The sequence below is a fragment of the Poecilia latipinna genome, unplaced genomic scaffold, assembly GCF_001443285.1.
Source record: "Poecilia latipinna isolate Pla-1442-1.1 unplaced genomic scaffold, P_latipinna-1.0 Scaffold954, whole genome shotgun sequence".
NCBI classification, from domain to species: Eukaryota; Metazoa; Chordata; class Actinopteri; order Cyprinodontiformes; family Poeciliidae; genus Poecilia; species Poecilia latipinna.
Window position 1 is genome coordinate 136,078 of NW_015113570.1, and position 16,750 is coordinate 152,827.

At 39.6% G+C, this 16,750-nt stretch overlaps 1 protein-coding gene and 1 long non-coding RNA gene across 5 annotated transcripts in view; one reads left to right on the top strand and one right to left on the bottom strand.

The window, feature by feature from the left end:
- Nucleotides 1-3,329: 3,329 nt before the first annotated feature.
- The window catches only part of kif13ba (kinesin family member 13Ba), a 51,410-nt gene continuing 37,989 nt past the window's right edge, over nt 3,330-16,750 (top strand). For 3 of the 4 annotated variants that reach the window (XM_015049628.1, XM_015049630.1, XM_015049631.1), the window contains exons 1-4: nt 3,330-3,426; nt 3,888-4,077; nt 4,309-4,663; nt 11,344-11,437. In XM_015049628.1, the coding sequence (XP_014905114.1) occupies nt 4,594-4,663; nt 11,344-11,437 (164 nt within the window). In that variant the 5' untranslated portion in view covers nt 3,330-3,426; nt 3,888-4,077; nt 4,309-4,593. Of the gene's footprint in view, nt 3,427-3,459; nt 4,078-4,308; nt 4,664-11,343; nt 11,438-16,750 lie in introns of those variants that run through there. The other variant, XM_015049629.1, reaches the window with a different exon arrangement.
- On the bottom strand, nt 4,084-7,024 carry LOC106957995 (uncharacterized). Its single transcript, XR_001427073.1, has 3 exons — nt 5,869-7,024; nt 5,608-5,780; nt 4,084-4,337 (listed from the first exon to the last, which is right to left on the bottom strand). It is a non-coding gene; the product is annotated as an uncharacterized LOC106957995 (long non-coding RNA).

The following is a 16,750-nucleotide window of genomic DNA, read 5'->3' on the forward strand; positions in this document are numbered from 1 at the left end:
TCCAAAAAAATTTAAGAAATTTTAGAAAACTAAAAAAATAATAGAGCAAATGTGTTTTTTTTAAGCGCTCAAAACATAATGTGCAATATATTAATTAAAATAATAAAACAGAGATTTGCAGGAAATCGATATGTAAATTATTGTGGATCAAGACACATTTAAGGCTTTCCACTTTTGCCTTGTTAAAAAATCTCCAATAAAAAGACATTTTGGAGGTTGACAGTTTTTATGCACTGCAAAAACATAAAATTGTGCCAAATATTTTTATCCTAGTTTCTAGTGCAAATATCTTAGTACACTTGAAACCAGACAAATGTTCTAGTTCCACTAACTGATTATTTCACTTACAGCAAGACATTTTCCCATGTTATAAGTCAAATACTCAGCCAATCAAACTAGTGCTGTCTTTCTAATCAATTTTAATAAATTATCTACTTAATACAAGGTCTAATATCTTGTTGAAAAGCTACTTGTAAGATGGTTTTGTCTAAGATATTTGCACTAGAAATTAGACAAAAAAAAAAACTTAAGGTTTTGTGATTTTGTAGTGTACCTTTTTGGCCTAGAAAATTATTATTTGTGTATTTACAGCAACTAAAAACAGGATTTGGGCCAATGTCTTTTCTTCTATTTTTCTGACCTCTTATTTGACGTATTTCCACTTTCTGGATCTGTGTGAAGCAGACAACAGGCAACTAATTCGTCATCTACCTGAGTGAACGATGCTGATTTGAAGTGATCAATGTCAAACAGATTGGGAATTCTTCGCTGTCTTAAAACCTCTGTCCCCTTTTTACTGGAAATCCACTTGGGGAAACTTAACCACAGCATCTTTTGTGTCGCTTTGCTTCAAATAACCAGCTTGAATCAGAATCAATGAACCTCTAATATATAAACGTATATTGTTATAACTTCTCCTCACATTTGACATCTCTGTCTCTTTCTTGAAGCTGCCCAGCCTCACTTTTCCAGTTTCTATCGGCTATTTCCAGATTCCTCCAACTCACGACAGCAACGGCGTGTTCCAGTAATCATTTGACATCCCCTTGCGCTCGGCTCCTACGTATCTACACACGTCATGAAGAGTGGCCTCTGCAGAGTGAAAAGACAAGCAGTGGACGCAGAGTTGAAAAGGAAACTCATTAGGCCACACGCAGAAATATCACTGAGAAAAACAAACGCTGACTAGAAATAGCAAATGGGATTCTATATATAACTTTGTGTAAAGATTAGTCTTCAACTCATCAACTGTTCTCGTATGTCACACAGTTTCTGCATGGACAACTGAAAGACGGTGAGGGCAAAGTTAATTGGAACAAGTCAAGCCTTTAAGATTCGCAACGTTTGAACATTTGGATTAAAAAGAAATCATGTTCCACAGCTAAAGTTCCCTCAGAGAAACAAAACTCTGAAGCAGGTGATAAATTATGGAGTCAGCTAATACAACAAGGGCGTTTTAGAGAGAGAGAGAGAGAGACATTTACAGAAGCCTGATAGGTCCAAAGCATTAAAACAGGAAATTACAAGGTGAAAAAATGATATGTAGATTAATATATTTCATTATAACTAAAATAAAGAGTAGAAAATATTGACATTTTTGTTATCATCTCTTACTAAAGAATAAGTGCACACAGAAGAAAAGTTTAATATTCTAATGTACATGTGTGTTTATGTCATTTTTTAAATATAATATGCAGGTTTCCCCCCCTTCTTTCTCTGCTGTGCATCAGGCCTGTTTGGACCAGTTGTTTCCCACAAATCAGATTAGACGCAGAAGTGAGAGCCTCAGAAATCGTATGTTTTCTTCAATGTTTTTGCACCATGATATTGGCAAGAGATTTTATAGCTGAGCAAATTAGACTGAACGTTAATCTAATTCATTGGGTTGTGTAGGGGAGCCTGCTGCTGCTGAAGCGTACCTCAGCATACGGCCAACTGGCTGGTCTATTGAGCCAGGTTATTATTGTAAGTAAGAATTTGTTCTTTAAATCTCACCTGCATTTTGAGCCGATCCAAAGTTATCAAGAGGTGCTTGGAGAAGATGTACACTTTTGTAGCAACCACTGAAGGATGCCATGCTGGGTTTTGCAAAAGTTTTGCTTATTTGTATGCCTTATTTTTATTTATTTTTTCTTCTGCAATGTAAACATATATGCAGTATCTTAGCATGTCAGTAGAAATGTTTCATTATTCAACTTCATTCACAAAAATTTAACAGCTTCAGTACTTGTGTGTGTTCAAGTACAACCTCCACTGTTGTTGTGCTTCAACTTAACGAAGAGCGCCCTCTAGCGGCCATCAGCCCATTTCAAAATGTACTTTGAAACTACACTTGAAATCCCTAACACATCATTAAATTAGGATTTATGAAACACGTCTGAACATTAAGCATATTTTGAGATTTTCATTTAGCCTTTAATATCTGATGCTTATTGAGATACTTTTAATACTCGGGGTGGAAGATGTTTTTTCCCCATCATGGCAAATCTAAGGTAATTATCAGAACACTTGGGTTCCTCGTTTTTTAAATGTACTTCATTGTGAATAAATCAGCAGCCATTTATAACCGCTTATTGAAACCACATAATTATTTAAAAGGCGGAACGTTTGACTGCTTTGCAATGCCAGTTAAATTTTTGCCCAGCAGGTGTCGCAAACTGCTCACTCTTGAGGTCTTCAAAAAATAGAAGTTCACTACCCTTTTCATTCATGAAAAGGGTAGTGAGATTTTATTGTTTATTATTCTTGTTCAAAATAAAGACATAGTGAGCGTGTCATGGGTCTATGAATACCTGCAAACGTCAGGAATGTTATCATATTTAAACATGGTGAATTTGAATTTGAATGTCATAGGTGTAGCTGTCGGTGCTGGGCGGTGCAAGCGACCTTTTAACACCAACTCTTAAGTTGATTACAAATGAAATCAAAACAGTTTATCTTAGCTGTGATAATAAAACGACATATAACACTAACACAATAAAAAAAATTATCTGATTCTACTGGAGTTTGATGTAGCGTTCAAGATTTTTTATTTTTTATTTTATTTTATTTTTTAAAGATGAACGTCTATGCTGTTTTATTTACCAGAAAGCAATGTTGGATTTTGAAGTTAGGGACTCCACAACTGGCAATTTCTACGTTTTTTATTTTTAAATAAAATAAAAAACGTAGAAATTTTATTTTCTACGTTTTTGTTATAATTGTCCAAAGCCTGGTGTGCTACTAAACATCTGGATACTAAAAATATTTGGAGACTTTAAAAACAGGTTGGGAACTTCGATACCCTCCAATTTAACAGATGTTGCTTTACCGAGCTTTATTTTGAAAGTTTTGGGGAAGCGTTAGCAGCAAAGTGTTTCGTGTTTGGTGGGCGCTGGACAACGGAAGTGTCGCGTGACTGACCAGCCGGCCTCGCGAGCACATTTGGTAAAGAGTTACGTCTTCTCCTGTCTTTTTACCTGAAGAAATTTAAGAAAAATCTTTTACTTTTCATTAGTCTTGGTTGGTAAGAGTGTTCCTGTTGTCATTCACTCATTTGTAAGTAACGGTTCCAGGCAGGGGGGCTTGTGGGCAAATGTTCCGGGTGGAAACGGCTAGTGAAAAGCGTAACAAAATCAAAACTTTGCACTAGGAAGGTTAAAAACCTAAAGTTAATCGTCTTTCATAGGTCACTTACCAAAACTAGTCCAAAACTTGTCATTAGTTTAACTTAATCCAGTAATTTAGCCAACCCGAATGAAAGTTGCCTCTTTTCTTTTAAAGTGTAAACATGTTGTATAAGCTTTAAAACTATGCAGACAGGGGTAGGTTAATATTTGTTCTGCTTTTGAAAAGTTGCCTGTATGTAGTTGTGTGGCTCCTAAACGCAAGTCTTGTCGTTTTGACAGACGTGATTGAGCTTTTATTTTGAAGAGCAGCCTGTCAGCACGAAGGGCGGATGCTGCTGGGAGTTTGGAGCTCGACAGAGAGGGAGCGGGTCCGCTGGGGAAGCTGTAGATCATCGGCTGGGCTCTTCTCTGCTGATCTCTCACTGTCTTCGCAGTTTGGCCGTGTCAACTCCGGGATATGTCCGCTCGGGTATGTAGCTCGGTGGCTGGCTGCTGTTCAGCGGTGTTATGTTGTCAGATGAGAGAATAGGCCAGGAACTTGTTCCCTTCCTTCCGCTGCTTCTCCAGTGTTTGCCTGGGCAAATTAGCTGGCTAGCCCCGTTTTCCCCCCTCACAAATAGCTAATATATTTCCCTCTCATTCACAAACATCGACTGCATTGACTCCTTCCCTAACCCGTGTGACATTTTTTTTCTTCCAGCTCCCATGCGCGTGTGGATTTAAGTCAACCTGAAATATGAACAGAAGAAGAAAATAAGGAGAGGAGGCTGATTTCCTGTGGGAATCTAGGGAATCTTCTCAAGTTTTTTTTTTTTTTTTTTTTTAACCCGAGGACATGTCTACTCTATGAAGCAAAACAGTGAGGGACTAGCTGGTCGACACCCCGGCTAGCGCAACATTTTCAGCCTTTTCAGATGATTGTTCAGCTGAGGAGTTAATTTATTTTGGACCTACTTGGAGTAAAAAAAAAAAAAAAGAAGTCAGCATGGGTGAGCCCAGCCTGGATGACTCCAATGTCAAGGTGGCTGTGCGGGTCCGGCCCATGAACAGGAGAGGTGAGAGGGTTTTATTGTGATTAGATTGATCACCATTCCCTTTGTAAATCATCAAATTGCTCATGCATTGCAGCGATCCTAACGCAGGTTTGCATATCAAATCGATTTAGTGTCATGTTAATGGATTCTAATTGCTAACTAAAAGATTCAGCATTTCCATTACTTAAAAAAATAATAAAACACTGATCAAGACAGCTAAAAAGTAATAACATGGACTTTATACCGTCTGGTGGTTCTGATTTTAATGCTATGGTACCGTTTGCCTGACAGGTCAGAAAGTTCATGGCAAGCAAAAGGAGTCAGAAAATGTTTCTGAAGCAAATCCTTGACAAAACGTAGGGACACTAAAATTACCTTCTCCCATCACTGTCCTCTCCAGGGTAGCTGTACTACCATTTGAGACCCAGTTTGTCCACAAACAAAAGTAAAACACAACTCTGTAGGAAGTTGTGAGAATGAAAGTGATTTTGTACTTGTTAGGGGTGCACCGGTAAACATTCTCCATTTTCCTTATTGTGGGAGATTAGTGATTGTCTGATACTTGAATGTGAAACAGATCTCATCCACCTGTGCAAAAGTCTTAAAATCAGCTGCGGTCCTCTTTTGCTCTCCCGTGAGAGAGGGCTGACTGACAGAACGGCCAACCAGGTCATGGACGTTTGCAGTTCACAATCGTCACCCCACTGTTGCCAGCTCAGCGACTTTCTTGCTATATTTAGTAACATTTCAGACAAAAAAAACAAACAAAAAAAAACAGGTATTGGCCAAAATCGGAATCGGCAGGTCAGGCATTTTAAAAGATAGGTAATCGGCCAGAAAGCTGCCATAGGTGCACCCCTAGTTCATCAGAAGTCTGAACTCTGAGGTATTAAATATGATCCCGTTTCTCTGTTCCATCTCGCCGGAACAGAGATGTTGTTTTGACCCCAGAAGTCGATAATAACCTCCTTCTTTTTGTCCGTGTTGAATTCCAGGCTTTTCTCTGCCTCTGGCTTTTTAAGTTCCTTTGCCTATCAGGTTCTTAAAGGCCCTGACTCAGCTTCACCACTATAAGACAGCATCTTGCTTCCTGATACTTTGTCCACAGGAGACCGGCGTATCTCCCTGTTTTAATTTCCTGGAAATGAGATAGAGGTCAGAAATCACTGGCCATTAGTGAAATGAGCTTCTGTAGATGTATTAAAAGAAAAAAGAAGGGCTGTAACCTGGCTGGTCTGGATGGCATATGTTTATACAGTGCTGCCACAGGGCTTCTCTTATGGACGCCTGCCACCCGTCTAGATTTAAAGCCAAGCGGCTGTGTGAGATCCGCCGCTGAGGAGACTGAACGCTTTGTCTGTTTTGCTGCTTGATCGAGATGCCAATAGCGTCTGTATTTAATTTATCTTCTGCCGAAGGCAACCGCAGAGTCAGTAGTTTTTAATAGGAGGTATTCCGGCTTAACGTCCACTCAGTCTGACAAGTTTCCTACCTCCAGATTGGTCGGAGAGCGTCTCTGGAGTTGCACTGCGATGTCCGCTTAACAGACGGCTTTCGTTTACACTCACAAACGCCACTGAGCTTCCCAGAACTGCTACATGTTGTTACATCCTTGTGTCTAATTTCAGAAAAGCCCAGATAACAAAGGCACAGTGTCGCGCAAGTCTTCGTTCACGCTCCGCCGGTTCACGCAATTACATAGCAGATTTCCAGAGCAGGAAAGGAAGGCACAGATGACATTTCCTGGTTGCTTGGCAAGTCGGGGTTTGTGCCGTGGGATACCATGTGTCCAGTGAAAGGAGGAGGTGGGGAGGCAGAGAGGTTGACCGACAACTGGCAGCATGAATCGCATGTATCCCCCCAGTGTGTTCCCCTACTTGGAGCTGGAGCCGTCAGTCACGATATCAAAACAGTGGAGCTACCACTCTGTTCTCGTTCACCCTCTGCACCAATGTTTGGATACTAGAACTGAAATTAAGAGTTTTACTGTTTTACTCAAGATTCAATTCAAAATCAATTTTTTAAATCAAAATAGTTATTTATAATGATTTCTGCTTCAATCTGTTGTTGTGCGAAGAATCCCCGTATTCTATTCCAGTCTGCTTGGTGAAGCAGACTGACAAATGGAGACACTAAATTAATCCATGCTTGGACGGAATTACTCCTTCCCTACATCCTTCGTTTTGTTTTTATAAGGCAATCGCAGAGATGGAGCTGCACTTTCTGCAGCCGGCCTTTTCTGCAGGCCGTTGCATGCATCCAGAAGGATTGCCATTTTCATCCAGGAGTTTTGAGCCATTTCACAATCTTAAAGAATCTGAAAAAATGTTTAATAATTTTTCACCCTGTTGGATAAACATTCTGTATGTATGTCGCCTGCGGATATAAAAGGCGGACTAGTTGAAGAGAACTATTAATGTTGCTGTTTGAGTGCATTTTCTGCATAAAACATGGCAAATGGGCCCGTCACGTTACGTTATTGTGATAAACAATAATGTTGTTTTGAAGTAGTATAATGGTAATGGCCTAATGATGCAAAAACACTTTATCAAAGATCAATAAACTTTAATTTCTAACGAACATCTAGAACGGGAAGACATTTTAAATGTACAAAATAAATAAATAAAACAACAAATAAAATGGCTATGGAAGTCTTTAACAAAATTGTCCTTCAAAAAATGGCTTAGTTGAGACAAATGGACCAGACAGAAGACTTTTGTCATCCAGGTCTTGGTAGAAAGAGAGAAAAACAGTAAATGATTCAAATGTAAATTATTGAGTTCGTCTTATCATGAGATTAATTGATTTATTGAGATAGCCTAGCCAAAACTTCTGTCCAATCGTACAGCTCTGTACAGGAGGGTATGGGGTGCCTTGGCTCAGCTGTAGCATTCCTGAAGGCTCAATCTTCATTTTGTGAACCTTGCACCTGGTTGAAGCTCATGTCGAGATCCGTCTTCCCGGAGATTTGTTAAAAAAACTAGATGAGTCCATATTTTCGCCTTCAACAAATATTGGGCCAAAACAAGTTTCCTTCTTGTTTTGGTGCTTTCTGTGTTCCAGTACAGTGTGCGTGGCAACGTCAGAACATCCCGCGTAGTTACAAAATGGAGGTCTATAGACAGCGGACTGGTTTCATTTCATTTTTTCCAAATCAATTTTGGGACATTTTAAAGCTGTTCTGAACCGCAGTATATTTGTGTTTTTTGGCACACCCTTAGTGGAAATCTCTGCAAGGCACTGTGTGTCACCTCTGGCAGAGTTTCTTCACTACAGGTACATTTGGATGGATGGTCGTGGGTATTTCTAACCAGGTCCTGGTTATGGCCTCACTCACTTCTGCCTCTTCAGCCTGCTCACTGACCTGAAAGACACCAGTGCAAACTGGCTGCTTGTTTCCATTTGTCAGTCAAAACATATTCTTTTGTGTTCTTCAAGTAGAACTAGGTAGCAGACTTCAAGCTGGCAAGGCAAAGTCATCCATTACTCATCACTTATTCCTGTATAGGGGGAAAAAAATGCACCAGTATGGGTTTTAATAGGAAGTAGGCATGGAAAGGCTGAAGGCAGGCAAGGCACTGCCATGTTTCCAGAAGTGCCTTCCTGGTGGTTTCTTTGTGAATAGCGCTTCTGTCCGCGTGTTACTGTTGTAGAATAGACGTATTGTTGCACATTTCTCAGCAGCAGAAAAATAAAACTTGAGAAAAGTAAGTTCCTTCTCTTCGCGTTGTACAAGCTACGCTTATTCAGGATCCCACATCTCAGACACAATCTTTCCAGATGCATTCAAAGTAGTTGGGAGGGAGGAGGATGGCATTTTCTGTATTTGCATTTTCCCCCAGTTCAGACCTGTGAGTATGCAACTACAAACTAGAGGCCACTGTCCCTGTGTAATCCCAGGTTGAGGAGGAGACATGGGCTTAGCTGCCCAGCCGGACAAAGGCAGGAAGGGAGTGAGTCCAAATGTGTATTTGCTAACGTTGTGTAACGCTCCACGTTCCCATGGCGTTGGCCTTCGAAGAACAGTGCACCTCGGGTGTAGCAACAGCGGCACCTCAGCCAGCGGACGTCCTGGCTGGAGTCGGGGTTGTTGTGCCAAACCTCAGCTTGCTAGGTAGCCAATGGAAGAGCTAAATGGAAAATGAGGATGAGTTATTGGAGCAGCCAAAGGCAGCAAGCAATGAGTGCATTTATCCTCTGAACCATACTGTATCACACTTTCCCCTTGGCTGAGCGGGAAGAACTGTCAGTACAGCAGCTATGACATGGGTAATGTAGGCAGAGAAGACAGAGGCTCAAAAATGAATGAAAACGTCTGTTTTTCTGTCTTGTTTTATTTTGTTCTGATTAGTTGTTACAAGTTCTACAGAGCTTTCAAAATTAAGATTTCAAAAGTCCAGATATAGTGTTTTTTTTTTTTTTTTTTCCCCCTAAGCCAGAGTAACTGGTGGTTTCCCCATCCAACACTCATTGCTTTTCACTGCTAGCTAATATTTTGTGAACCTACATAAGACTACTACATCGTCACCTTATGTTGAAGGATAAACATCAATTCCAGCATTATATAACTTTTCCTCCTAGATTTTTAGGTAATCTCGTGTGTAGTGTCTAATAGCAGATTGGTGGTGTCTTGGAGCATAATGACATTATTTTGGTAAAATGTGAGCTACAAACATCACTTGTCAACTTGAGCAGCAACTACTACAAGATGTATTTGCTGTAGTTATTTACATGTGATAGCTTAGGTATTGAAACTAAAGAACAAGAAGTGTTTTTAAAATGCTCCCATCCTGGAGTGCGTTACTTTTTCAGACGTTTTACTTTTATAACACATGGGGAGCAGCTGCCATCTTCAGTGACTATTCCATTATACCGCAAATATAAATCCACACTCTGTAAAGTCGTCACGGCTCTGTCATAAAAGCAGGAGCCTTTGTATTAGTAAACTACACTTGTGTAACAGTATAAGCAGTACTTGTTGAAGAAAGGAATTGAAACCACTGACAGTTTCCTGTACCAACTCGTTTGCTGATGTTTGCCGTCCTTGCATGCTCGCACATTACAACTCCACTATAATGAATAAAATTGTTCCAATCCATTAACATACATTACATTCTTAAAATAATCTACTAGTTCTATGTTTAAGCTCTTGGCAAAATTGAGGTGGTGTTATTTCAACATGTTAGCAAATAGCAGAAAAAAAGCATGTGTCACACTGACTGCGATTGAATTTAATTAGTTGCGCAGCATAAATTGTGACATTTTGAATAGCCTGGTTTGATATATTTAGTACTAAGTGAATTTCATGTGTAAGGAAGGTTTAGTGCATCTTGGTTACTGTATCAACATGATAACCTGGGGACAATGAACGTCTCCTCCTGTTGTAGGATGACATTTCTGATTGTCCCAGGAAAACACTTGTTTGCTGTTGGGAAGCAGGTTTCCCTCTGACCTCTTAACTCTTTGTGGGCGGGTGCAGGACGAGGATATCCTCACCCAGAGAAAAGAGGGGAAGCCACACATAACCTGCCTTTGTTAACTCCAGTTCTAACATTTACCATTTTGTTTCACTAGTCTTCTAAAAATGTTTTCTGATGGTGTTGGTGCCCCTTTTGTAGTTTTTTATTTTATTTTGGTCAGTAGCAACTGATGTGTTGAGTTAAAATAGATCACTTTAGAGGTAGTTAAGTCTGGTTTAGTTTGTCTTGTTTATCGCAGAACTATCATCCAAAAGGGCTAAAGCTCAGAAGTAACAAATATAAAAATGGAGTTGTAGTCTTTTTTGGTTCATTGATCTACAGTGATCCAAGCACAGAGCCCGGTGGTACTTCATCCCTTAACAGAGGTTTATGTGGAATACTGACAAATTTAATGAAGGAAATATAAAAGATTTAGAAATTCAGATTTTATAAATTAAATGTAATGTAAATTTAATGTAATGCAGTCATACAGATGATTAGTATCCATGAGGGAGAGTATTGATATTTTTCAGCTGTACTCAGAAACGACTGTGGGAAAGGGCTCTCATTCCCTTTAAATCCTGGCAAAGTTAGTTTTTTTTTTTTTCAATAAAATGTCCTGGTTCATAATCTTAAAAATAAATAGCCAAGTGTTTGAGAAAAATGAATTGACTCTTTAACAGAAATAAACTCCTCTGATTAACTTGGCTGTAAACCTTCCCTCTGTGTTGGATTTATCTAAACTTATTTCTAAAGTAGGAGCTACATGACACATATGGGATTTGCTGCCAAAATGTCAATATGAATGTTAATTTTTGTTTACATTGTTGAATATTGTTTTGTTTGGAACTGAAGCTCAAGGACCAGTCCCAACAGTGACTGGGGAGAGTTTAGTTGGCGCTCAGAACGTCAAGTGTTGCATCATGACTCGACGTGTCCTGTTTTATTGATTAGCCACATTGCCTAGTCCAAGGTAAAAGGTCACTTTCAGATTCTATTTCCCTGCTTGCTCATTTGTTTAAACTTGATGCTCAAGAGAAAAACCATTACGATGCTGTTGAACTCGTGCTGCTTACCTTAAAATATCCCATTGATGTTTGAAAAGACAGAACTAATAATTCAGCCTGGCATAAAAAGCACAGACTTCGAGAAGGTTTGACATCTCCAGGTTTGTTTGTTGCTGAATATAATTAAGTGCTTTGAGTTGTTGTAGTAACACAGTTGTTGTTTACTGTTAAACAGAAAAGGAGCTAAACACAAAATGTGTTGTGGAAATGGCGAAGAACCAGACAATCCTCCATCCTGCTGGAGCCAACTTAGGAAAAGCAGACACTCGGTAAGCATGTTATTTGCATGACTAAGCTCTTATTTCCACACCACAGATTTATTTATCTCATGTGCACTTGACTTGGCCAAAACACCGTGCCATTTCTCTGAGACAAAACCCCCTACACCATTAAATGCCGCCGTTAAGGAAAGAAAAATCATTCCTAGACGGTGAAATTATTAAAGCACAGCCATCCTCAACAGAATCCCTTTTATAGTAACAGAAAAGTAATGCAGTATTTCCCTTACAGTTGGTTAAAAATCACAAAGGAAGCAGACTTTGAACAAAACAGTCGACTTCTCCTTCCATATGATTTTTATATTTAAAATACAATACGTTGTAGTGAAAAGTTATGCCTCGGTGTTTGTTCCCACATTTTGTATATGTAAATAAGATACGGACGGAGAAACGTTTTTCTACATCAGTTCTGCCTCTTCAAACAGCATATGAGGGAGTGAGCGCATGTGTAGCTGAGGGCATGTTTGCTCTGCTAAGCAACGAAGGAAAGTCGTATTCTGTGTTTAACATAAATAATCAAACTGGGGGAAGACTTTCACTCGTAGCCTTTACAGTGAAAGTTTTGATTAAAACACAATTCACTAATGTAGTCCAAGATTACTTAGTAGGCACAGGAAACGCCATACGTAGTGCAAAGGTAAGGGCAGTGTCTTTCAAAATATCCACTGCCCTTCAACTTTTCACATTTTCTCCCATTACAATCCTAAACTTCAATGTATTTTGATCAGATTTTATGTGATAGACCAACTCAAAGTAATAATTGTAAAGTGGGAGGTAAGTGTTTTCAAAAATTCTCTCAAAGTTCAAATCAAAAGTGTGACTTTCATTAGAACTGAACATTGTATCTCAAATAGACTATTAGATGGGTATGCACAAAATATCGCAAATTGCTGTTTAGATTGCAGTATTTGTTGACTAATATTTTGTCATTAGTTTCCTCTTTGCATGTCAATAAGCAGTTGGATCTAGACTCAGTAGATGAGCCCACCGCCAAAGAGTATTAGATGCAAATGCAGAATACATTATGTGTGCTTCTAAGGAAGAGGGATCCACTGATCAGCCGATGAATCGACCCCCATTTTCTCTCATTTTAGGAGATCACGCTGAAATTACTTGTAAAACCGATCTTATCCACTGATCATATCTTTCTTTGCAAAAGTCTGAAAATCAGTCTTATGCTCTGTAATGAGAGACGGCTGACTGATGCCCACTAGGTCACGTCCGCATGTGTGCGGTTAACAAAAGTCACTCCACCGTTTCCAACTTAGAAACTTTGTTGCCAGAACTGGAAGGTCAGGCTTTTTAAAGACCATTTACAGAAAAAAACTGCAATCATCTCTTGTCTTCCCCTAACGAGAAAGGATGTGGACTCGTTACAAATGACATCTTTATCATAGTATGAATCATTACTAATGCAGTGACATGGTGGATCTCCTCTATTGGATTTATGTCTGGAGTTTTATTCGTTTAATAGATGAATATTGTCATCTTGGCTGTGTGTTTCTGGGGGAAACATCAGGATTTCCCCCATAAAACTTGCTAAACCCGGTGGTTAGGGCGCTAGGGCGGTCATCCAGCGGCTTGCTGTGTTTTTGAGTTAAAAAATGTTTCAGGTTGGCAAGGAATTTGAAAATATCACTAGATAATTATGTGTTATTGGTAGACATTGTCATATAAACCTAAACAGCAACTATGAAGTCTTGGAAAAGGCAAACATTAAAGAAACCTAATAAAGAAACAATGCTTAGCCTGGACTGGAGAAAACCTTAGAAGGTGAGCCTCCCTTCCTTCCCATCTAACAGATTTTCTTCCTGTGTCTTGTGGTAAAATCCACTCAAATTCACATCAGCTTTGAACAGTTTTCCTGTCCCTGCTGAAGGACAGCATCCCCACAGCACAGCGTATGGCAGTTTTAGTCCCATCTCACCAGAGCAACGTGTTCCACACGTTTGCTCGGTCGTTTCCCCAACATGGATTGCACCAAAGGTGAAGCAAGATTTCCATGTGGCCGTTGCTATAATAGCAAATTTGACTTTCATTTTTGCAGACAGTACAGCCACAGCTTTTTTTTAGGAGCTGATTTCACAATACAAAATTCCTTTATGGCAGATTTACATTTTTATTGTTATTCCTGTACTTTTGGAGAGAGATGCTGCCCTTGAGGAAAACTATGCACGTGTCTTTAATCCTTTCCTACTTCTCCAAAACTCCTAAATTTGTTTGTGACATTCCTTCTTCCTCATGATGTGCTTTTGGCAAGAAATCGGACCAGTCGCAACAGGTGGATTTGAACTTCTGTCTCTGTTTTGGCTGTTTCATCACGTTAACCAACTGTCTTTATTTGGTTAGGCTGAACACGCCTGAGTCTCTCAGCTTCAGCGCTGGGAGATGGTTGGAGATCTATTAGATTAGGTTAGAGAGCAGAGCAGGAATGTTGGAATGCCTCTGGAAGGACAGATTATGTAGGTCACAGTCAGAACTGCAATGCAGAAGCTGCCTTTTCTTTAGTTTTAATTTGTAAGGGTTTGAAATCTGCTCAAAAACGGACTGGCTATCGTGGAGGAAATGTCAGCTGTGTTGGAAGAAAGAAGCCCTTGTGACTGCTGTCTGTCTGATTAGAATCAGTAAAAAGGCTGGCTTTAGGCAGAGGACGACGGCGGCGGCGGCGGCAGGTGGTTATGTGTGTCAGAGGAGCTTGAAAATATAGACGACAGCTTTGACACACAGACAATTGTGCATAAAAACGCCCGACTCCGCTCGGCTTTCTTCTTCCCTTGTAACTTCCCACTGCCCCAGCTTCCTCCTTTTTTTTTTCTCATCTTATCCGTTTCCATGGGAGCTCGGTGGGAGGTTAAGTCCGGGTCGCTGCTGATGACCAGGGGAGCCTCCTTCCTTAAGTGAGAAGAAGATGGCAGGGGGGAGTGGGGGGGAAGAAGCTTCATTTACTCAAGCATCTGTCGACCATAAACTTCCCTTGGTGACGTTTATGGAGCTCGGAACAAGAGCGGAGCTGTAGCTTCTCTCGCCGTCGCCCTGCGACAAAGGGGCAAAGAGGCAACAGCCGGATGGGCCGACTGACTGCTGCGCTCAGTGTGCAGATGCTGTTTTAATTTTGTTTGTTTGAGGCCAGTTTACATTGACATAGTGCTTTACATGTTCGTTGAGATAGACGGGGTTGAGTTCATTGAGGAAGTAGGCAGTTAAGTTGGCGTGTTGCAGGTGCATGATGTTTGCTCGAGATAACAGCCTCCAGGATCCCCTCTGTTTAATTATCGAAACTGATAACTGGAAAACAGGATTGCTTCTTGGCATAACACAATCATTGCTATTCTTATAGGACTGTTGTAAACGATTGTTTTAGTAATCTCTGTTATTCTGATGATTAATTGAATAAAAATTTGTCTCGTTCTGTTCAGGAATGCACCAATCCACTTTTTTCACTTCCAATACAGATATCCGAGATTCGTTATTGGCCAATATCAATCCGATACAGAAAAACTGTGCCGGATTGACAATAAATCATATTGCATGAAGTAATTCGAAGCACAAAATATAGAATTGGACTGAATAGATCTGCCATGTCGGACACATTGTCATGATACCCAATCTAGAGTTTTTTTCAATATCGAGACCGATATTCACAGATATTATCAGATCAGTGCATCTCTGGTTCTGCAGTAGCTACTTAAGCTAGTAAAAGAAATATAAATGCAATACAATTCAGACGACACTTTTAGTCTCAAGTTTGAACTTGTTTTTGAGGTGCAAAGACGGATGAGAAATGAAACATTTCACATTAATTCCTAAAAATTAAAAAGCAAAACTTTAACTGAGGCATTTGCAAACACAGCCTTTTATATTACACTTCACTTTAATTCTTCTGTTTGAAGTTTGAAAAACTGTTATAAAATGAATAATTCTAATCCTTTTTTTTTCCCACATCACTTTTCATGATCAGCAAGCACATGTAATGTTTGGCTATTTCCTTGCACATGTATCATTTCAGATTCTGTATGGACAACCAGAACAGTTCTAGCTGCAACGAGTGACATCATATTAAACTCTGTAGGTTAGAAATGAGATGGTTATACTCTTTTGAAGTCATACAAACTAATTCTTTTGGAAGTGTAGTGGTTCACACATAGCTATCCACAACATTAAATCCTACTTAGTAAATTAGTTTGTGGTAGTGACATGATGAAACTTTTCAAAAGGTCAAAATTTACAAATGCCTTTGCAAAACACTGAATTGTTAGTTGAACCCATTCTGATCCAACCTTGAATTATTAATCATTTACTAAAGAAAAAAGAGGCTTCATGCCTTAACCTCTGTGCCATCTCGCTTCGTTTAGATTTGATCCTGGATCATTTGCTTCTAAAATATGAGCTTTCACAGCGACGTGAGGTTCCTGTGAGTGCCAAACCTCAACACTCCAACGCGTTTCTAAACCCAGAGTGGAACAATGGCTAGCCTGGAACCTCTGGTGCTCATTTGCATCTCATACAAATGAGCTCTAGAAAGGATATCCTCTTACAGAGCTCATGTATTACATGACCCTGACTCATACACAAGAAACTATTAAATCATTAGTTTTTATAGCCATCTGTTTATTCAGATTCCCAACTTTGAGTCCACTGAGATGTTTGTTTCCCCCATGGATGCTTGTTATAGAAACATGGCTGTAAATTACAGCATTTTTATTGTTGCTCTTTAACATTTGAGTTCTTTATTTGCATCCTCCTTTGCGGGTGAGATGCCCTAAAACAACTGGCTCAGGTCACTTTGTGCCACTCTTCCCGATAAGCAGATGATTAACCGCCGCACAGCTGCATGTTCAGACGCCATGGTTTGCATGGTGACCTGAGGGCTGTTTGCTCTGCACCAGTGAAGCTGGATGTTGACGCATTCTGCTGACAAAGATCAGCTTCTTGTCGTGATGCAATAACAAGCGACTTGGTTTCCAAGACAATGGAGAAAGGAGGGTGTTTTGCCCAGGGTGACTAAAATCCATGTTGTGTGTAGAGCTGAAATGATGAATTGGATTAATCGTGATGAAAAGACTATTGAAATAATCGTCAACTAATTTAGTAAACGATTAATTACTAGTTGCAGCATATACAGCCATTTGCTAAAAGAACAACACGCTCAGGGCGGCAATCAATTCAAAACTGCATGAAAAATAAATACATTTTGCATTAAAGGTAAAAAAAAAAAAACTTCTTTATAAGTAGTTTCTACTCAGAACTTCTCAAGGGACAATTTTTGCTTCATCTTGTTCAAATTTTGGAAAAAAAAAAAAAAAA